Below are 22,883 nucleotides of genomic sequence, written 5' to 3' on the forward strand. Positions count from 1 at the left end.
TGGGCTGGCCTTCTCAAATGTTCTCTCTTTGTATAAAGTAGAGTGAACACCAGACTGGGAGGGGTGTCTCAGATCAAATTTACTGTAGGGGCGAGCAACTGCAAAGCCACCAACTATAACATCACCACAAGAATGGGGGGGGGGTGACCAATGCCAGAAAATATATAAAAATTCAGTCAGGCAAAATTAGAACAATGTAAAATTCTGAAAGGTTAAAATGCCAAGAAATATACATATCAGTCAGCGATACATTTCCAGATGGAGGATCACACTAGCCAGAACCCAAGAGTTTCCAACAGTGAATGCAAGAATTTACATCATTATTGATGAAAAACTACAATATGACACCCACATCTGCTCCGCAATCAAGAAAACCCACCAAATTGTAGGTCTCTTCTACAGGCACAACAGCTTCCTAAGCCCCTCTACCCATCAAACTCTTGCATCCACCTTCCTACTCCCCTCCCTTATATATGGTGCCCCTCTTTTCACCAATCTCCATCCTGGTCTTCAGTCCAAACTTGAATCCTGCTACCACAAGATCTCCAAATTTGCAACCAATTCAAAAAACTCATCCCACCACTGTCACTCCCTCCTCACCCTCAAATGGATTGAACTACCCAACTACCTACAACTCACCATTGCCCACAAGCTCATCTTTAAACCTACCAATTGCCCAGCTCTCACTACTTCCTTAAAACCTTACATTCCCAGCCACTCACTCAGATCCAAAAAACAAAATCTCCTTCAGGTCCACAAACCTGCACTACCTCCTGGCCATTTGCTACATGCCCACTCCTTAGCTAAACAGTGGAACTCTCTCCCCACACACCTATGTAACCTACCTAACCATACAAATTTCAAATCTCTGCCACCCTCTCATCTTTCTTCCAAATGGGAATGCCCTTGCCATGCTCCAACTTAAACCCCCCCATTCCACCTTGCACCGGACTCATCCAACTACCTCTACTATTATGTCATCCCACCCAAAACAACCCCTCACCTACCAAAAACTAATTTTCTCTCAAATATCTATTGTACTATACTCTCCAATCTCAGTTAGACTATTACCCTCTCCATGCATAATATTTTCCTAACCTAATGGCTAGTAGCTATATATTTTGAGATGCTAAGCCTACAATTGAGTTTATAACAAAAATATTCACTTTATGTAAATGTTGAAATTTCTGTACTGAATTATGTCTTTTCATTTTTGTAACATTGTGACAAGCCGATTGCAAATTTCATGGAGTTTATCTGTAACAGTTTAATTAGCTGTATGAACTATGTCCTTTTGTAACATGTGAAATGTAACTTGCAATTATTGTGGAGCTTTTCTCCCCAGGCCTCCACTGAAAATGGGCTCTTCTTGGCCCAGTGGACTTCCCCGGTCATCAAACTTAAATAAAATAAATATTGTGTTACCACCATGCATTTCACTGCCAAGGCTTGAACCCAGGCCCCCTGTGAACTACTGTCAGAGCAACATACCACTATGCCAAATCAGCTAAATAAACAGCCCTTGCGGTTCTTGAACCCAGGACCCTGCACACCATGGCCAAAGCAATTTTACCAGTAAGCTACCTCAGATAAACAAGCACCATACCAAGTCTCAAACCCAAGCCCAATCAACTACAGTATAGTCCATAAAAAAATAAAAGAGTGGACTTCAGTCAACAGGTGCCTGGGAACTGAAAAAAAACCTGTGTGTATGGTGACTTTGCTAAGACTAAAAGCTATGATCCCACTATTTGAGTGGTTATAACAGGCAGGGACATTGTCACATGAGGCCACTGGCCCTGATAAAGTACTGCTTTACTGAGACCAATGCCCTTAGCCTCTGTGGTACTAGTAGGATCAGTACATTATCATGCTGTTGGTCTTTATGTTACACCTTCTTGGTTTTCTGGATCTTTCTATGACTGCATTTTTAACAAATTTTGTAGTTTTAAGCCTAATAATGAAAAGGGATAGGCACCTGTGTTCCAATGCCAAAGTCTGTGTTCTAAGGCCTAAATGTTACAAGCCCAATGTGGTACAATCTTTACATTTATTTCAAGTTGGGCAGGCTTCACAAAAGAAACTTGAATTCACTACTAAGCAAAAGAAGCACCATAAATAATAGCTCTTGCACAAAATGTGTTTTCTCAAAGTGCAATTCTCTCCCAGGAATGTAATGCTCCTGAGAAAATCTTTACCATCACTGGCAAAACTGAAAAAAAACATACAACAGCACAACATAAATCACCTGAGAGAAACTAAATGTAGAAAATGGCCCCAACTGGGTACTTATTCTTTGGAGTCACCTAGGAGGAACCAATAAGACAAAAAAACAGGAGGAACCAATAAGACAAAACAAAAAGTTTCTTGTGGCAAAAAGATGGGTACACACTGGTCTCTTTGGAACTAAATTGCCCCTCCTCAAAGTCATTATGATCAGCCAATCTGTGAATGTCCAAGAACTCAAGTCAGGCTGGAACAGCAGATGTCCTCTGTAGCAATTCTGCACAGATGAGGAAAAATACAAAAGTACAGATCCTTATGATGAACAGCTCCTGATTCTCGATATGGTCTCACATTTCCCCCATCCAAGATGCATCACAGGAATCATCAACTGCAGGTTCTACACCTGGAAGGCACCCAAAGGAGTTAAGGTGGAAAACTTCAGCAGGAAGTAAGGTAAATTTTCTTGGACTCAATCCCACATGAATCACACAACCTAGCTGTACTTATGAATCTAAGTTACTAGCACCAAGCTACAGCATTACCACCACATACCCCTGCACAAACCAGTTTAATCCAGGTCAACTCTTTGGCACGAGTGCACCAGTCAGTCATATAAACTGCTGACAGCTATATAGGATAAACCGCTTTTCTAACTAAACAAGAAAAAACACAAAGTGCTAGTGCTCTTTAATGCAATTGTGGGTCTTAATTTAAAGCATAAACAAGGCTTAAAATAGCTGATTTCTATCGCAGTACCAATCAAATTCTCACCTAGATAAGAGGCACTTTGAGGAATTACTAAAACAGTAGCTTAAGAAAAAAAAGTTTCAAAGAGGGAAAGACGCTGCTTTTATCATTGTTTTAATCATTTTATTATGAACACTACCTGGCTGGATGCAGCAGAGGTATCCCTTTCTTGGGGGCCAACATGTGAACGTAAGTTAAGTGATCGCACCCAAGTGCACACAAAAGTGATACGAGCATAGACACTCAGTTCTGCAGCTTAGCATTTTAGCCAGTATCCTGCACTCCTTAAACATTCAGTTTACTTTACTACCGGCAAACTGGAAATGAATACCCCATTCACAGACATGCCTACATAACAGGCACTTGATAAGAGCGTCATCATGCCTAATGCAATGTGGGTGAGCCATTAGGCAAGTAAATAAGGATACAAATCGAGGCATCTTTTAAAGCATCTGATCGAGGCATCTTTTAAAGCATCTGATCGAGGCATCTTTTAAAGCATCTGACCTGATCGCAGAATATTAGCAGATAGGAGGAGTCAAAGTTAGTCATATGCTACAGATATTATGGGGCGTATCACCTTCTAGTAAATCAGAAAACAGTATGCCTCCTAGTCATTTTCCCTGTCATATTAAGGTACCAAAAAAACAAAGCCTGCTCTTAATTCACCATTCCATTTGGTATAATTGTATTCCTAAAGCAAATACATTTTCTATGCATGTGTCAAACAATGAAAAAAGTAAGTTTAAGTGAACATTTTTAAATGGATCCCATCAACTGCCCCAGTGACATTAAAATATTAAGGCTAAGTTGCACCATTTAGTCAGTGTCCCAAGTGTTACATCCATATACAATTCCATTAAATCATGCATTGAATACAAGAAACAAAAACTACACAGCACACATGCAAGCTAAAAAACAAAGTACTATATAGCAACTTGTGGACGGAACAGGTAAATTACTAATGACAGCAGGCGCATGTTGCATAGCTGCTCAAGCAATGGGAATGCAACACCACATTTGTCACAGCTGCCCCAAGGGCATCTATGAGCATCCAAAAAGTTCTCTCAACTTCCTATCTCCAGATCTACACGGGGTAAGAAATTAAGTCATAAAAGAAATCATGAACAATATTAAGATACTAACAATAGCCCACTGAACATTAAAATGGTAATTATAAAATAGACATAAAAACTTGCAACAGCTAAATCTAACTAAAGACTAACCTTCTGAACTACTCAAAGCCAGAAGTTAATTTTTAAACTAAAAAAAAAATGCTAACCTGAAATAATTTCACAACTGCAGTAAGGCTTTTTACTGTGTGCATAACCAAATGAGAATAGGTCTTCAAGTTCAAGCCTCATTCTTTTTGAGGTGTGGTACTATCCAAGCATAATGTTTCCATTCCATGTGTCGGAGCTTACTCAACATATATGCTGCCCCCCCCCAAACTAAAAGACAAGCTTACACACTGTACAGCTTCTCAAGAATGTTAGAAGCACAAAACTGATTGGAAACAGAAGAATAGGTACACTTCAACGCATCAAAAAGGAACCAGGCCATTCTAGGCTAAAAAAAAAATTTCAAAGTTGTGAGGAAGTCTGTCTTGTGAAAATGTAAGTACTACAACCAGGAACTACAATTACATTAACATACTACTAACTCAGGTCATCAAGCATTCTTCCTCACACAGCTATGGGAATATTTTCTGTTGGAACTGCAACATTTCCTAATGCTAGTGTATTCACATACTCTGGAAAAAGCAAAGGCTTTCCAGCTGAAGAATCATTATCTGCTTCCTGAGAGAGGCAAAGTACATCTGGATACTTGCTAAGACCATTTAAACTGCTTAAAATGTTTCGGGAAGGTGAGTCAGAGGTGTCTATTAAAGGTGCAACTGGTACAGCTTTGGTCCACTCAGTCACACTAACATGACTGTTGCTTTCAGGAGAGGCAATGGGTACATTTTGTGTCTGCTCAATTCCAACATGGTTGCTGTAATTAGAACCACCACAAGATCCTAAAAGGAGGTCATGACTCTCTACCTCATTCTTAAGACCAACAGACATGTCAGAGGTGGTTATTGGCTGTTCGTAACAATGTTTGTTCAGAGGTACTATATTGGCAAAGTCTTGTTTTGGAGTATCACTGACTAAAGAAAGATCTCTTTCCAGCTGAGTTTTGATCTCCTGAAGGCTGTTTTGGGACTCATCAGAAGATGTGACAAGCCTATCATATGCAAACACTGAACGCTCAGCTTCTTTCTCATTACTTTGCAGTGGTGAAGTTATCGTTTGGTCCATGGCAAATTGAATCTCATTCAGTGGTTTGTGGGTACCTGTAACTGTACAGCTGCATGTGGTTGTTTGAGTTTCCTGGCACAGACAACTCAGCTCTGAGCAATCTGATGAGGTACTGTTCCTCTTTAGGAAGTGACACTTTGAGGAGCGTGAAATGGCACTGGTCAGGGCAGATGGTGATGGTGCTGCTGTCAGCAGTCGGTTCAACAGTGTCGTTTCACGAGCATTTTCCTCTCCACCCTCATCTATTCCTTCCATTGGCTGGAAATGCATTTCTCCTTTGGGAATCCTGTGAAAAAAAAAAAAGAAAAAAATTTAGCAAAACCCAGATACAACTGAGCTTATTAAGATATTTACTCTGACTTTCAGCCCTGTCCTAGTCAATACAAAGGAAAAAGGGTTTTACATAGCTTTCTGAAAAGGTCAAGAGACTTGACGGGGGTGGGGGGTGGGGGGGGGCAAAATGTCCCATTTCAAATAAAGCAAGGCACAGCTCATATTTTTCTAACAAGGGATTTTTCTATGGATATGGATCTCACACTTCTAAGCCAATTGCCACTTAGGCAGTTGAAAACCTCTGTGCTGTTCACTGAATCAAAAGTGGCAGCAATGAGAATTTCAGGACAGGCACTACTTTGGTACATAATCCAGCAGCAATTCTAAACATGTGCTCAACCCACTGACAGAGCCAGTGTATCATTAGGGAGCCCCTCAATTCAGGTTCAAAACTAAGTCAAGGAGTCAGTGTGTGTGGCATCCATGATGCATTCCATTCCCCCTCCAGGTTCATGAATAATTGTAGATCAGCAGAAAGTTAGTGGTGGTAGGAGGTCAGTAATGGGAAAACTCCCAAGTATGACTATTTTGGGCATGCAGCCATTCTTGCCAATACACAGAAAAGCAGTACCGGCCTTCTGGAAACTGCTAGAAGGCAGTCACAAGCATTATATACCGGGAATGCTCAAGTCTCATGCTGTGTATAGATGTTTAGACTACCTAGGGGGTGGAGGGGCCCTTTCTGACTACTGACATCAATGTACCTGCCGCTGACCTAAGAATTATCCTGATTACCAAGACCAACATGTATGGGGTCTAATAGCACAGGGTAGAATACAGTCCTTAAAGAATATACACAGTCATGTTTCTTTCAAGTCCCATGGCCTCCACAAATATACATAATGCAAGACTTTCCTGCAGTGCAGTCCTAATTTAGGTAGTTAAAGCTGTGCGTGTCTGTGTGTTTTGGGGTAAAAGTGGGTCAAAGTTAGGAAAACAAATTCACATCTGGTTAAAGGACCGACATGAATAGAACTTTGTTAGATTTTTTTTTTTTTAGAAATGTTACTAGCACTGTAAGCTAAGGCACATATATCAAGGACACAGTTCAAGGTGACATTTTTGTAACAGACAAATCTCATGACATTAGCAGCATGTTTTTCTCTAAACAGAAGAGACAAGTGAGAGTATGGGGGAGCTCAATCAGGGATCTATACGAGCTACAAGAATGAGATGAAAAACAAAAAAACAAGGCTTACAGGACAGTTATGTGCTCTGAGTGCAACAAACAAGTTTTACAGGGTTAGCAGTTAGCGACAAAATGAATTACATGGTCATAAATCAACTGCAACACTATAAAAGGTATGCAAGGAAAGCCAACAAAATATAACAGTACATACAGAGAGACGGCACAATTCTATGAAAATAGATGCAATTATGCCTCTGCATACAGACTTTACACCATACTGCACATGTTTCAAAGGGATAGCAACTCAGCTGAAGTACAAAGAAGATTCAAAAAGGAGGTCAAGAGATCAAGGGGTGCGCATTTGTGAGGAAGGGCTACAAAACAGTCTCTCTTCAGTGTGCAGGAAATTCAGGGGAAAAAAAAAAACAGGAGTAGGACTTGCAGAAAGTTAGTGTTTAGCATAGCAGATCAAGTTGGAAGTAAAATGCTGATATGGTTAAGAAAAACAGATCAGTGGTCGAGAAACATTTTTTTTCACTGAACGTGTGGAATGTATGAATGTGATTATGAAAACACTACTGATTACAGAAACAAATTAAACAATAATGCCATAACCAGAACTCACAAACCACCATATTCACTCAGACTTCAAAATTTTAGTCTGATATGAGGGACTTCCAAAATGGCTGCACATTGAGTAACAGCTTAATTCTGGCTCTCCGGTGTGAAAACAGAAACTTAGAGAAAGCCAATGGACTTGGATAAAATTTCAGAAACTGACTAGTAAGTACACTGCCTGAATGCCAGGAAAAAAAGAAATACAGAGGACCTGATGGAAAATCAGCTTAAAAGGTGATTAAAAAAATACTGACTGGGAAAAGTACTGTAGCTGTTTAGCAAAAAAGTGCAAGCTCCAGACATGACTTCCAGTAACCTTGAGGAAAGGTATAAAGCAACTGCATACAGACCTTACTAAAATAAATGAAACACTGATGGAGTATATCAACTCCAACAACAATAAACTGGAATAAAATGGAAGCTTTACACAGATAATCAGATGAGATGATAAAACTGTAAAACTCAGAGGGCAAAATGAAGAAAAGGCTTGCTATGGGACTGCACATAAAGAGACATTTAAAAAAAATAAAAGAATTAGAGGATACAACACTTATAGAAAACCTGAGATCTTCTGCTGTACCTGAGAAGCTGGAAGGAACAGACTGTATTAATTTCATGAAAGCACAAATAAGCAACTGGACTGGTATTCCACAACAGGAATTGTTAACTGAAAGGGCACATCATGTGTGCACTCCAGATCTGGCTATGAGAAAACAACCTAGACCTTTAATAGTAAAAATGCAACCTTACCAGCATAAGGGGTTGATTCTGACAAAACTGCAGCAGAAGGTCAAAGTGCTAAAAGTGGGAAACAGCAGAGTGTTTGCGGAAAATGACTAGTCATTGTACACCAGACAGAAATAAATTCATTCCACTATTCAGGGAATGTGGAGACATGGGTATGAGACTCAAACCGCTCTATCCAGCGGTCTTCAAAATATTTTTCCCTGGAGGTACAAAAGCATTTTTTGATGAAGTACATGCTAAGAAAGAAAAAGTTTTTCCAACAAAAAGTGTGCGAGAAACAGGAGATTCTGCTTCTTATTCTTCTGGTAATAAAGACCAGAGAAAGCTTTCCCAGTGTTTCAACGGAAAATGCTTGAGAGAGGAAAAAAAAGCACAGGAGTTGAATAGAAGATTCATGAATGCACTAGAGATGAAGCACAGACAGGGTATGGGAAATGGAGATGAACAGGAATAAAACAAGAACTGGAAATACTGGACATTCTTAGGTTTTGTTAAACTTGTAGGGGGACTTCATATCATCAACATTTGCAGAATAAATTCAGTAACTTGGAAACTGACAAATGTGGGATTACAAAGCAATAATTATATTTGTGAAACTGGACAGAAAAAGAAAATCTGGAAATATTGGACTTTGTTAAACTTGTAGGGGACTCTAAAACATATGGCCTACTTCATGTCATTAATGTTCAGAAAAATACTCAGGACAGGGGAAGAAGAGGGAGAAAATTAATTTCAAGTAAAAGAAAAGTTGTTTTCTTAACAGTATTACTTTTAGTGGTGCATGATTTTCTTTGCATGTTATAAAAAATAACTGAAAAAACTAAGTGCAATGGGGATACTAATGTAAATAGGTGCTTCCGTTTATTCTTTTCATTTCTTTCTCCTTCTCTTTTTCTCCTTGTTGAGTTTTAAGAAATGTAGGCACTGCAATGAAAAAAAAGGATCTGGTTTAAAGAGCATGACAAAAGAAAAATTAGTGTGCTTTTTTCCTCATTCTTGCATAGGGGAATGGCTGGGTTAAGACCATTAGCTTTATATAGTAACAAGTTTTAACAGAAAGCAAGTAAATGAAAAAGAATATTAAATATTATAAGGTCTTTTTTTCTAGTAAACAGTCCCTTGTGTGGTTCTCATGTTACTAGTAGGCAATCTGATGAACATAAATGGCTTGGAGAAAACATTTTCTGAAAGCATTCAAGTGTTTCCCAGCTGGAAGAGCAAAAACCAGACAGCACTTAATAGAATCACAGGCTCTACCATGTATCAATCTTTCTTTCTGTTTACCTTGAGTCTGTGCGTGTCAGTTTGGAACTTTTGCTCCTATTAAGGGAGTAAAACTTCAATATTTGAAGATGTACATAGTTTTATGTGTTGCTATTAAAATAGTAGGTTTTAGCAGGGTATTGGTGTGGGTGTCTGTGTATTTTTATTTGAGGGTTTTCAATAAAACAAAAAGTTCTGCAAGACGTGACAGGCTGAAATGGACATGACAAGAAACAATTGTATAAAAGATTAACCTGTCAAACAGTGCATGCATCCAAAGCAACAGCTGGAACTAGACATTTAACAAAAAAAAGCTGTTATACATAAAAGGTGTTAATAATAATCCTTCAAGAATATTATTCTTTCCATAATGTCTTTAAATGTCAATGGTCTCACAGATAAATACAGAAAAAGTAGTGAACTATATTAAAAAATGTAGAATGCAAATAGCTATGCTGCAGGGACATACTTGGAAACATGAATTTGATAAAGAAAGGTTTTCAGGGTGGTTATTTAACAGAATACTTGGAGCAAAGGAAGAGAAGAGTACTTGGATTCATTGCAAGAGGAGCTCAAATAGCAATATAAAATTAAAAAAAAACACAATAATGGTAGATCTGTAGTAATAAAGGGTTACTGGCAAGGGAAGAGGATTACACTGATATGCATTTACATTCCAACAAAAACTGCTATAATAGAGCTCAAGAAATTTCTGGGAGATATAATCAACTTTCAGCAAGGAATATTACTTATAGGTGGGGATAGGAATTTGATTTGCAACAGTGAAGATGTGTCTGGGGTGCCTGGAAGGGAAATGTAACAAAGAAGGGTATTTTTAAAGAAATTTATGAAACTATTTGGCATGGAAGATGCAAATTCACTGCTAGGAATTCAGACTGAATTTACATATTATTTCCCAAGACACAAACACTGGGCTATTATTCCCCAAGACACAAACACTGGGCTAGGCCAGACAGAATTTACATGTCACAGGAAAGTACAGTTCTGTACACTTACCATAAATGTAGATGTTAGAGTGTATTCACTGTTGCAGTCATTACATTTGGGTAATCTGCTGGCAGGTTGCCCTCAATCGGCCTGAATTCCAAACTCTTGGGTCCTGCGTCAGTTGCTGTCTCCTCTTCCATGACGTCAGGTCGTCAGGGGTAGCCATTTCCTTTAGTTTTTTCTTGTCCTTGATGTCAGGTGCCCCCAAAAGGGTAGCAAATATATTATACATACATACGGATTCACTTTATAACCTCGAAATACTGAAATATTGAATTTCAGTATCTCGAGACTATAAAACCGAATCCACAAAACACCGACAAACAAAAACCGCGAAACCACATAACTGAAAACACCGCACACACTACACTAAACATACAGCACAACACCCACATCACAACATAAACAAAAAAACAACACATACACAACTCACACCCCCCTACTTATATATACTAACTCCGAGATCGCACAAACACAACACAAAAGCTCACTCACACACGCACATTCTCCAATCCCTCACACACACACTAACTCCCACTCAAAACCCTTACAAAACACTCACTTACCTGACATAACACCTACATCCACACACGGCACCGCGCACCAACAAAACACAAACCCGGACATTACGTAGCGCAACTTCATAACCGCAAATTCGACATTTTTGAGATATGTGAAATTCGCGATTATGAACGTTCGCTATTTGTAACATTCGACTTTATAGCTTCGAGATACTGAAATTCGGCATTTCAGTATTTCGATGTTATAAAGTGAACCCATACATACATATTATATATATATATATATTTATATATATATATATATATATATATATATATATATATAGATATATATATACACACATACAGATTTATATATACATATACACACACACACACACACACACACACACACACACATGCATCAATATAAACTTTACCTTCATATACAAGCAAATACACCACATAGGTTGTAGAAGATAGCGAAGGAAAGATAAACTCCAGAATGACAGGGGGATGGCAGGAGGGTAACCTGGACTGCAACAGTGAATACACTCGAACATCTACATTTATGATAAGTGTACACAACTGTACTATGTTCTTCGTGTTTCACTGTTGCAGTCATTACATTTGGGTAGAATCCCAAAGCTATGGTTGGGAGGCTGGAGCTAAACAGCATTAGGAGCGGCTATAAGGCCCGGCAGAACTGCAGTGGCAAAGCCTGACCTGGATTTAGAGTAGAGAGGCAAACGATAATGCTTTGTAAAGGTGTGAACAGAACTCCAAGTAGCAGCCTCTAGAATGTCTTTGGTTGGTACTCCCCTTAGAAAGGCTGCTGAAGTAGCTGCAGCTCTGGTGGAATGAGACCCAATGCCCTTTGGCACAGGTTTACCATGGTGTAAGTAGCAGAAACGGATGCAGTGGCTTATCCGCTTTGAAATAGTCTGCTTTGATATTGCCTTGCCTTCTGATCCTGCAGCATATGTCACTAGTAATTGCTCAGTTTTCTTAGAGCTTTAGTCCTGCTTAAGTAGAATCTTAGCTGTCTGTGTACGTCCAAGGAATGTACAATTCTCTCCCCCTTGTTCTGCGGATTTGGATAAAAGGTTGGCAGATGAATTGTTTGGTTAAGAGCCACACTGGAAACCACCTTAGGCATAAAAGTAGGATTTTTTCTCAGAGATACTCTGTCTGGGTAAAATTAAAGGCTCTACAGCCATGAGGGCCTGTAGCTCTGAAACTCTTCTTGCTGAAGTAACTGCTAGTAGCAGAGCTGTTTTCCATGAAAATAACTTTATATCAGCAGTAGCAGCTGTAATGAGCTGAAATGGCAGAGGCATGGATTTTAATTGATGAGAAAGATAGGCCTTTGTCAAGCATCTCAGTTAAGTATTGCAATATCTGAGGAATATTTGGTTCTGCTGCATCAGTTCTTGTGCTTGATTCCAAGCACAGAATCTCTTCCATTTGTCAGCATAAGATTTTCTAGTACTAGGCCTTCTGGCTTCCAAAATGACATCCATCACAGCTTTACTGAGAGGAGTTGTTTGTATGACTACATGATCAGCCATGCTGCCAGGTTCAGAGTCTGTAGTTGATTGTGCAGGATCTGATTATTTTGCTGGGACAGTAGTTGTGGTCTTTGAGGCAAGGTCCAAGCTGGGTATTGAGACAAGTTCTTTAGGACTGGGTACCAGCATTGGCGGGGCCAGTCTGGGGCAATTAGTATCTTCTTTGGTTTCTCTTGTCTGACTTTTAGGAGGACCTTGGGGAGAAGAGGCAGTGGCGGAAAGGCGTAAACTGATAGGTTTTTCCAACTGAAGGACAGGGCGTCCACTTTCCATGCTTGTCTGTGATAAGTCCTTGTGCAGAATGATTTCAATTGATAATTCTGAGGAGAGGCAAATAGATCTATGTCTGGGCTCTCCCATTTCTCTGTTATCATGCTGAAGACTTGTGGATTTAGTTTCTACTCATGAGGATCCATAAGGTTTCTGCTTAAATCGTCTGCCAGAGTGTTTTGTTTTCCTGGCAGGAATTGAGCTTGCAGATGTATTTGGTAGGTCAAAGCTGTGTCCCACAGTGCTATGGCTAATCTAGATAGGGGTTATGAGTGCGTGCCCCCTTGCTTGTTTATATACCACATGACTATGGTGTTGTCTGTCTTTATCAGTAGTTGTCCTGGATGAAGTAAGTCCTTGAAGGCTGTTAGGGCATTTTGAACAGCTAGCATCTCTTTCTGGTTGATATGTAGATGCATTTGTTTTGGTGACCATATGCCCTGAATGCATCTTTCTGCCATGTGGGCCTCCCAGGCATAATCTGATGTGTCTGTTGTCACGGTTTGGCTGGTAGGGGGTAGAGTGAATGGCCGTCCCATGTTTTGGTGACATGCCTTTGCACACCATAGAAACTCCTGTCACAGGCAGGGAATGAGAGGAATCATTGCTTCCAGACTGTGAGAATGTTGACTCCATAAACTTTTTAGGTACCATTGAAGTTTCCTCATATGCAGTCTTGCATATGGAATCAATAGGATGCAGGATGCCATGAAGCCCAGAGCCTGCAGAATTTGTCTTGCAAAAGACTGGGTGTTTGTTGCCATCAGTTTGAAGTAAGTAGTCGGTTGCCTTTGCTTGTCTGGCATGAGGTAAGCCATCTAGGCAGTTGTATTCAAGCTTGCACCCAGGAATGTTATCTTTTGAGAGGGTACCAGTTGTGATTTCTTTTCGTTTGTGTACCCTAGGCATGTTAGAAGCCTTTTCACAAATGCCAGGTGTCGAAGAAGAGTGTCCTTGTTCTCTGCTTGAATGAGACAGTCGTCCAAGTAAGGATATATTTGTATACTTTTTTGTCTGCAAAATACAATTAATGGTGCCAGGCACTTTGTAAAGACCCTGGGCACAGTAGATAAGCCAAAGGGCAATGCAGAGAATTGGTAATGCATTAAGCCAGCCTTGAATCTTCTTCTGCATGATTGTCTTATTGGGACATGCAGGTATGCCTCTTTTAGGTCTAAAGTCACCAGCCAAGGATTCTTGCCCAGCATGGGCAGAAGCTGCTGCAAAGTTAGCATTTTGAATTTTGGAATGTCCAGGTATGTGTTCAAAATCGATAAATCCAGTATTGGCAACCAGGCCTTGTCCTTTCTGGGCACCAAGAACAGTCAAGTAAAAAACCTTGTCCTTTTTCCTGTTCTGGTACTGTCTGAATGGCCCCCATATCCATGAGGGACGTAACCTGTTTCGGTGCCTCTGCCCATAGATTTTTTTGGCAGATCTGGCCAACCATTTGCCATTGGCAGAGTGTGGAAATGGAATCTGTATCCCTGTGATACGGATGTTTAGTACCCACTTGTCCTGGGTTATTAACTGACAATTTTGAGCAAAATGTGCTAATTTTCCCCCTATGGGTGCTGCCAAAAGATAAGTGCTTTGTGCAGGCAGAGGGAAGTCATTGGGATTGCTTTCTGCAGGTTTGCACTTTATCTCCTCCAGATTTGGAGGTGGAAGCGCCCCATTGCTTTGACCTGTATGAATCTTGCCCCTGGTACCTGGAACCCTTAGGGCATCTGGATTTGCCCCTCTGAGCTCTGTCTGACACAGGAAAGGACTAATTTTTTGTAGGCCATTGTCTACTGAATCTTGGTGGCTGCACTTGTAAGAAGTCTTTAACAGTTTGTATAGACTTAGCTTTGTCTTCCATTTTCTTTAAAACCTCTTCTGCCTTAATACCAAACAGAGAATCATGCTGTAAAGGTGCATCTAGCAATTTAGCTTTAACATGATCAGGCAAATTTTGTTCCTTTAACCAGGCATGCCTCCTAATCACCGATCCAGTAACTGCGGCCCTGCAAGAGGCCTCTAAGGAATCAAAACCACATTGCAAAGTATGCTTTCCAACTTGTTCAGCTGCATGCAATAAGTCCTGCAATTCTTTATTTTCTGCACAATCTGAAATCAACATAATTTTCTGTTTCAGCAATCCCATAACATGTTGTTGGTACTTAAGCATGTGAAATTGACAGTTTAAGGCCCTGATTGCTAAGGTTGCAGATGTATAAACCTTTTTTCCCCATCTATCCAGTGACCTTGAATCTCTGTCAGAGGGGGTAGGATTTCTTGCTGTTGAGGCCTTAACTCCCTTTGGACCCTGTGAAATAGTTTCAGGATCAGCAGCAGGGCTTCTAAATAAAAATTTATGTGAGTCAGGGACCCTGTAATATCTGTCAGGCTTACTGGGAGCCGAAGGTAAGGAGTCAAGGGTCAAGCTTGACTCAGAAAACATATCATCCACAATGTCTAAAATGGGGAATGGCTAAAGGCCTGTGCTGAGGGAGAAGGAGGAAATCCCCGAGCCTCTTTTTTGACTCTGAGAAGTCTTGACTCTCCCCGTGAAAATGCTCACTCAAAGTATGCAAGGTTTCTCCAAATGAATAATCCTCAGGAGGAGATGCAGATGGAACAGACTCCATGGCATCAGAATCCTCATAGGGAGGCATAGATAATTCCTGATCAGAAGAGGAATCAGAAGAAATAGAAACCTGATCTGAAGATTCATAATCAGTGTCTTGCCTAGGCCTCTTACCAGGAGGGGGATGGGTACCCCTGATCAAGGTAACAAGGTCTTCAGCCATTTTGATGATCTATTTTTTAGGCATAGAGGCCTGTGCATGTGGCTCATGCTTTGGTTTTTTAGTTTTAGAAGTTGCTTTAGTCTTTGGTTTTGCAGCTTTCGTTGGTTTGATATACAAATGTTGAGGTCTGAATACACCCTCAGAAGCCGGTGTCTGCTCAGCGGCTCTGGACCCATCCAAGGGAGATAAATCCGTTGTTCCAATACCTTGAGTATCTTGCGGCATGCCGGACTCTACATGGATGTCAGTAGAGGCTGCGACTCGAAGATAGCGGGTATCAGGGGCTGCGAAAGCACCTCACTGAGTACCGGCGACTGGCTTAGGAGAAGCTTCATCATCGGTTTTGGAGCTTGACTGCCTTTCTCTGTCCTTTTCTTTGCGTCTTACAAGATATCATCTCCCAGTTCAAGATACTAGCTCAATGATGCCACTCAAAGTTTGTGCTCCAATACTTGAATATGGAGCATTAGTAACAGCTCTCATCCCTCCTCTCAATAAAGTGGTCCATAAAATTAAATAAAAGATTCTAAACTTTATCAATCTGGTCAACCTAATGCACTGATGCCTCTAATGAGGAATGGCTTCCTGTAACAGAAAGGACTCCATTTCTCTTAAAATGTCAACTATAAAATCATACATGACCATTACTGTCCTTCACTCAAAACTGACCTCACTTATTCCATCAGGATACTCCTTAAAAAGTTAAGATGCCATTTAAATATGGAGATCTAACCAGAGCTATAGCTGGGGCAATGGGCACCCTGGGCAATCACCCATTTGGCACACCTGAGTAAAAGAAAATCCAGACTTAGTCGAGGACAAAAGCATCTTCCAGCAAAGAGCTCATCCCCACACAATCTTGCTCACCCCCCCACACATACTCTCAGTCATACCCCCCCACACACCCTCCCCCCATACACACACCCCCCACACACACAAACCAACACACTGACACCCATACCCACTCACACCCAGCCACACACCCCACCCCAACACAGCCTCGATCACACAACCCCATACTCTCATTCACACCACACACACACACACACACACACACACACACACACACACACACACACACACACACACACACACACACACACACACACACCTCCCCCCACTTCCCTCAGGTGGACTCTGGTAAGAAGTTGGGAGAAATCGTACAAGTTTATACAAGAAGTCATTATCTCAGAGGTGAGACTTGATCAGTCAATGTTAATATTGCCTGGTGTAATTGTTTGTGAGTGTACATTATCAGAAGTTCAGGACAGGATGTTCTCCAAAGCGCTGTTATGGTCACCTGGTAGGATACAGAGAGCTGCCATACATATTGTTTTTTGTGGGTTTAGTTTTAAGTTACTTAGAAGTAGTTTGGCACTGAGGAAAGAGGGTACGGAGATGAGAAAGGTGACAGGTTTATGCTACTGTCGTACATTATTCCTACTCATGTGAAAGGGGACAGGTTTATGCTACTGTGGTACATTAGTCTTACTCTGCTTGCTTTTGTGTTAACTCTATCAGCTCTAAGGATGTTAAAGCCGGGGGGGGGGGCTATTTCTGTGTTACTGATATTCGGTTTTAGCCAAAATTCTGTTATTGCTAATATGTTAGGGAAGTGAGATTTTATCTATGCATATAATTCAGGAATTTTGTTTGCAATGCTTCTGATGTTCATGTGGAATAGAATGAGGTTCTTTTTGCTGTGTGTTATTTTGTCGGCAGTGAAGTTTAGGTTTTCAGGAAGGATTGATTTATTATCTGTCAAGTAACGGTGCCTGGGAGGGTCCAGGGTTGCAGTGAATGACACCATCTAGCAGTAAATTCAGTAGTACACTTAGAGGAATGTTTTAGTTTTTGTGGCAATACTAACTTTGAACCGCTTTTTGAGGTATGAGGTACTTTAGCTTTAATAAGGTTAGTGAAGAGATTCTTATATAAGTGGGGACTTGTAATGACCAGAATGGATGAGGGGGGTTACATTGTAATCATATGTCTTCTGGTAGCAGGTGAAGCATTCAGGGAGTTGCATTTGATAAGATGTAGGGTACACTAATAATAAGAGTATGAAAGAGGTTAGAGTGTGATGTATCATGGTGGGGAGTTTAGGGAATGTGATGTTTTAAAGGAGAGCATCTTTAGATTGTGAAGAGTATTGAACAAGTATTGTCAGTTATAGTAATAAGGAGATGAAACAGGATGTTATTGGGTGGTTAGGTTTAGTGGAGGAAGCTGTGGATTGGTAGTACAGTTTTATACATGGGTCAAAGTATTTGTCAATTATAGTAAATTGGTGATGTAAGAGGTTGTTATTGAATAGGCAGGTTTTGGCAGGAGGAAGTGGTTCTGGATTTGTAGTATGCTTGTCAGGGTGAGATTAAGGTGAGAAAAACTTAAGAGGAGGTATGATACTATACTACACTAATGACGTTTAAGATACAATGTACTTTAGTAAACTTTTAAGTTCTCTCATTTAAGTTTGAGAATTGAGCTCAAAGCATTCAAAAGTGTTACCAAATTGATATGTTGATGTGACAAGCTTAATTCAGTAAATGCACAATTTAATTACAAGGGCAGTCCTTGTGTGTCCTATGAAAGTCAAAGATTTGTAATACACGTGGTCTATGTTTGTCCTTTCGGCTTTTCCCGGTTAGGGGTCGCCACAGTGGAACTCCAGTCTGCCAATGATTGGCAGTAGATTTTTTTTATGGTGCCGAGTTGCCAGCCCGATGTCCAACCTTCAGCGAAGGCACGCCCATTCACGCATGTCTTTCGGAGGCCACTCGATTGCGGGGAGGACATGCAGACTCCACACAGAAGGCACTCCATCTGTGACTCGAACAGGAGAACCTCTTGCTGTGAGGCACCAATGCTACCGTTGTACCACCGCGGCTTCTATGCAGAAAAAAAGAGGAACATTTTATTTATCCTTTGTTAACAGGGTTAGTCTCACTAGCCTAGTGGCCTTTTTTCAGGGCAGAATACAGATAGTATTTTACATGCATGTCATCTGAGTGACACTCTGTAAGGTACGACTTTGTGGGAGGGGTCATGTCCCCACAAAGTGATGAAACCTATGTAAACTAGTAAATTTTTGTAATTTAAGTACCCGTTTCAGCCTTTTGGCCTGTGTCATAACTGACAAGGATACCGACCTAGTTAAACTCAAGACATACAAACAGCTTAGAACTGACAAACAGGATGACAGAACACACACAGCTTTACATTCAAATGGACTTTGACTTTTATATTCGTTTCCAGTGCGACTTTCTAAAGAGCTTTAAGGGAAATGGTTATATGCAATATTTCTTCTGAAAGTAACTCTGGCTGGACACAAACTTCTAGCTTTCAGTTTCAGGACAAGCACAGATTAAATTCCCCCTAGAATTACAACAGGTATACATACGCCATGTCAAAGGTCGACCCCTGGAATGAAGGCTTCTGTAGTAGAGAAACAGTTGCAACTGTGTATGGTGGTCTAGGATTCGAATCATTCCAGTAACGATCTTTCTCCATCATTGGTAGATCACTGTACATATCATCCACGGCCATCATTGAAACCTTAAAATAAAAGGTGAATATCAGAGACGAATTCTGATCCCATCAGGCAAACAGTGGAATCACCTAACCCCCCCCTTAAACCACTCAATATGTTCATAAGTACTCCCACATCTATCAACCTATCGTTATGCATTTTCCATGCATACGAACACTCAATAAGTGCTACTCCTGTATTTCCAATTACCCTTCCCTCATCTCTCCCCTTCACCTTCCTCTTCTCTTCATTACTCGTCTCTCCCCTTCACCTTCCTCTTCATTACTATCTCTCATTACCCACCTCCCTTTCCTAGTCGACTTTTCTCTCCCTCACAATTGTTCATATTCTAAACACCATTGTTATTTGCTCTTCTTCATCACTACTGTAGAAAATCACTTAACTGTAGAGTGTGTTACTTTTTGCAACTGCAGTTGGATTACTGTTGTGTTTTTCAGATTTTTAAATTTTCCTATACTAGCCTGAAAATAACATGTGTGGTAAGTGTGCTATCTGGGTCAACACATTCAAAACATTAAATGCCAGAGGGGATGCAGTTTTTTCAATTCAGTTACAGTACTGGGTCAATTTGGTTAACAAGCTGAGGGACCTGCTCCAAGGACCCTTTTTGGCCACAGCCCACCCCTACAGCACAGGACTGCAGAAATACAATATGATTTAGGAAAGAAAATATACATTGGGAGTAACACAGCACAAAGGATTAAGGCTATGAGCTGCTAATGAGCTTTGTCCTGTAGCCCAGGGTTCGACTCCCTCAGTCTTCACTTACCTACTATGCAACTTTAAGTAATTAAGCCACAGAGTGCTCCTGGTTTGCCCATAAAGGTAAACTTGTGGTTAGTGGTTCCCATTAAAAAAAAAGGAAGACAGTGAAAGTAGATGCACCAGTGCCCAGGAAAGGGCAAAACTAGGATAACGTAGGTCTGAGTGCATGTCCATGCTCAGCTCACTTTTGTATCAAGCCCAAGTTCCTCTTCCCCATTATAAAATATGAATTACTGAGAAAATAAAGTGCCAGATTTACAAAACTTTGTAATATTCAACTTTTCACTAAATCTGAAACCTTCTCTATCCTACACAGACTCACAGGGAAGCCAGAACTTATACAAACAAGCAATGGGCACTATGCAGAGAATCAGTCCTTGTGGAGACATCAGTCCTTTGCAGGAAGTGTTCGCCTATAGTTATGAGAAGTTTTTTTTTTTTTGTCTTTAGAATGTGGTAAGCAAAGAGCACAGTGACAAACCCATATGGGCACAGGGAGGATAAGCAGATCCAAAGGTTCCCTAGACAGAAACCAAACAAGGGAACGTAGAGCTGTGAGGCAGTAATGTTAACCACTGTACTACTGTGCCACCAGCCATTTTAATGCTACTTTGGCATTTTTAGACAGTTTATCTCAAACATATCTTTGTCATGTCCTTGCACTGTTGCATCTACAACAAAGTCCCTAAATGGTCAGAGTGATGACCCTTCCTACCTTCCCCAAGATTCCTTTGGCAGCAGGATTCATTTAAGTCTCGACTTTTATTCAGGAGCAGGTTTGGTTAAAGATGAGCCTTACACTCTCTACACATGACTAACTTATGAGCACACACTATAGGCTTGTTCATATTTCTTATAGGAGTCTTGTTATTACATGGCTTTAATTTAAGTTCCCTATGGAATGGGAATACAACAGCCTGTGGTGGTGCTGCGGTAGCGTTGCCGCCTCACAGTATGACATTGTCTCGTTCAATTCTCAGCTAGAGCGTCTTCTGTGTGGAGACGTGCGTGAATGGGCGTACCTTCGTTGAAGGTTGTGCGTCAGAGCTGGCAACTCAGCATGTAAAAATCTACTGCCAATCATTAGCGGACCGGAGTTCCGCTGTGGCGACCCCTAACCAGGAAAAGCCGAAAGACACAACATATAATGGGAATACAATAACACAAATTGGTTATAAAGCCTCTTCCTGAAGATTCAAGCAGCCCTTGCTGCCAAGAGACACTAAATCCTTTACTTTTGGAAGGATGGCTTCTGGGGTTTAGCAGATTCAGCTGTGAATAATCTGAAGGCAGTTACTTTCGTAGACCGCATCAGAGCGGTACATCCAGTGTCATGCTTTGCTACTTTATGTCAGTATAAAAAGGAGCCCTAAATGTAAGTGCTGTGGAACGGTGCCCCTCCCTATTGCCTGCTTCTGTCCTGTTCACCTGATTCGCCAAGTCTTTGCAGTACTAGACTGGTATTACTCGTGTTCACTCTTGTGCAGGTTAGGACACTGCACTAGACTCACTATTCATGTCTACATTTATTGTGTGTCATGGTATTTAAGAGGAATCGGTCAGAGCTGAAGTTACTTTCAGTTCTAATGACATTCCTTTTGTCAGCCTGATTGTATTTCTAAGTCTGATACAATGTCTCATACGTCTAGGTGTGAGCACTGGCACTGGTGGTGATGCAATGGCTGGACCCCACTGAGTTCATCCTTGTGCCTCAGATTTACTCCGTGCTAGCCATGCTGTACTTCAGAGTCCCAGAACTGTGGTTCAGATTAGAGGGTTCTGTATTTACAAATATCACTCCAGTGCCAGATTTAAAAGGAGGTAGTGTGACTGCAAATCTGATCCCAGTCACTGTTCCAAAACACATTGGGCTCCGAATTTATTTTTGCTCTGCTTTGCCAAGGCCTTTGCTGCTCAAAAGCTTCTGCGAGTGGGAGATGTGTATTAGAGAATGCAACCATTAACAACTAATCTGTTATGAGATGCAGACTAGTTCACTGAAGGGGAAGAATGGTCAGTTAGTGGTCCCAAAGATTCTTCACAGGCATACGTGGAATAAGGGACAAACATGGATACAGAAGGAAACAGTGGCCATACAAAATATCCATGCTATTCAGACAATTTCTGGCCTAAGGAACTAAGTTCAGCTGAAATCTATTTTCCACTGTACCACTCAAAAGTGCAAGCTTTCCTTTTCTCATATCACAAGAATGACTTCTTTCATTAATCTCCTCCTCCATAACTACCTCAACCACTTTTGCTAATGATAGTACGGCAACCTCCCAAAAATAAAACACAGCACCTACCCCCATAGTACTACGTTCCTGAAAAAAGCATAGCTTAGCACCTGCGCACCCACACTCACAATTACTACCATGACTACCTGTCCGACCCCCAGCCTATCCTAGCAGTACACAACCACCTGAAGTACCTTCTTTTGGTCTCAGACCAATTTACCTGGAAATTCCTGTCTATCAGTCTGTTGGTCTCAAAGTCGTCATCGTCTTCTCCAAATGGATTAATCAGCTGCTCAGCCACCTGGAAGACAAGAAACACGAAAGAAGAAGTCTTAGAAAGTACTGCTGCAGACATTCATGAAAGTGTGGGTTTCAAACTGCTGTACTTCTGGAAGTTATCGCTCATCTAAGGGAAAGTCAGGCCTCCATACTAATTTTATTGATTTAAAATGGAAATGTCACAAGGTCAACTGAGTGCGACAACTAATTTAGAAAAGCTTTCTAATTAAGGCAGTTGGGCAAGGGAGCGTGGGGTTAGATACAGTAATGAAGACTGCAGAATCTTATCCACATCATCTATGTCCTGGTAGGGTACATATAGTAAAATATGCCCCATGTCACTCTGTTTCACCAATTTGTTTATTTAGTCATGTGCCTTTCTGCAGTCATGACTGATGTAGTACTGTTAATTTTTAATTAATGGATTTCTAGTTTTTCCACTTAAAATCAAAGTATAGGCTAGCGATGCAAGTTTTCCCTTTTAAGGTAATTAAGGTATATGTATTGTTTGTATTCTACATCATGTGGGCCAAGCTGTC

At 40.7% G+C, this 22,883-nt stretch overlaps 1 protein-coding gene across 1 annotated transcript in view; it reads right to left on the minus strand.

The window, feature by feature from the left end:
- Positions 1-3,637: 3,637 nt before the first annotated feature.
- Positions 3,638-22,883, minus strand: part of LOC122812332 (bestrophin-2-like) — a 222,456-nt gene continuing 203,210 nt past the window's right edge. Inside the window, exons 7-9 of the mRNA XM_044084743.1 lie at positions 22,286-22,366; positions 18,914-19,068; positions 3,638-5,562 (exon numbers count right to left, since the gene is read on the minus strand). Of these exons, the coding sequence (XP_043940678.1) occupies positions 4,659-5,562; positions 18,914-19,068; positions 22,286-22,366 (1,140 nt within the window). The 3' untranslated portion in view covers positions 3,638-4,658. The remainder of the gene's footprint in view (positions 5,563-18,913; positions 19,069-22,285; positions 22,367-22,883) is intronic.

This window comes from Protopterus annectens, chromosome 9.part0 (assembly GCF_019279795.1).
Source record: "Protopterus annectens isolate FY-2018-M chromosome 9.part0, PAN1.0, whole genome shotgun sequence".
In the NCBI taxonomy this organism is placed as follows: domain Eukaryota; kingdom Metazoa; phylum Chordata; order Ceratodontiformes; family Protopteridae; genus Protopterus; species Protopterus annectens.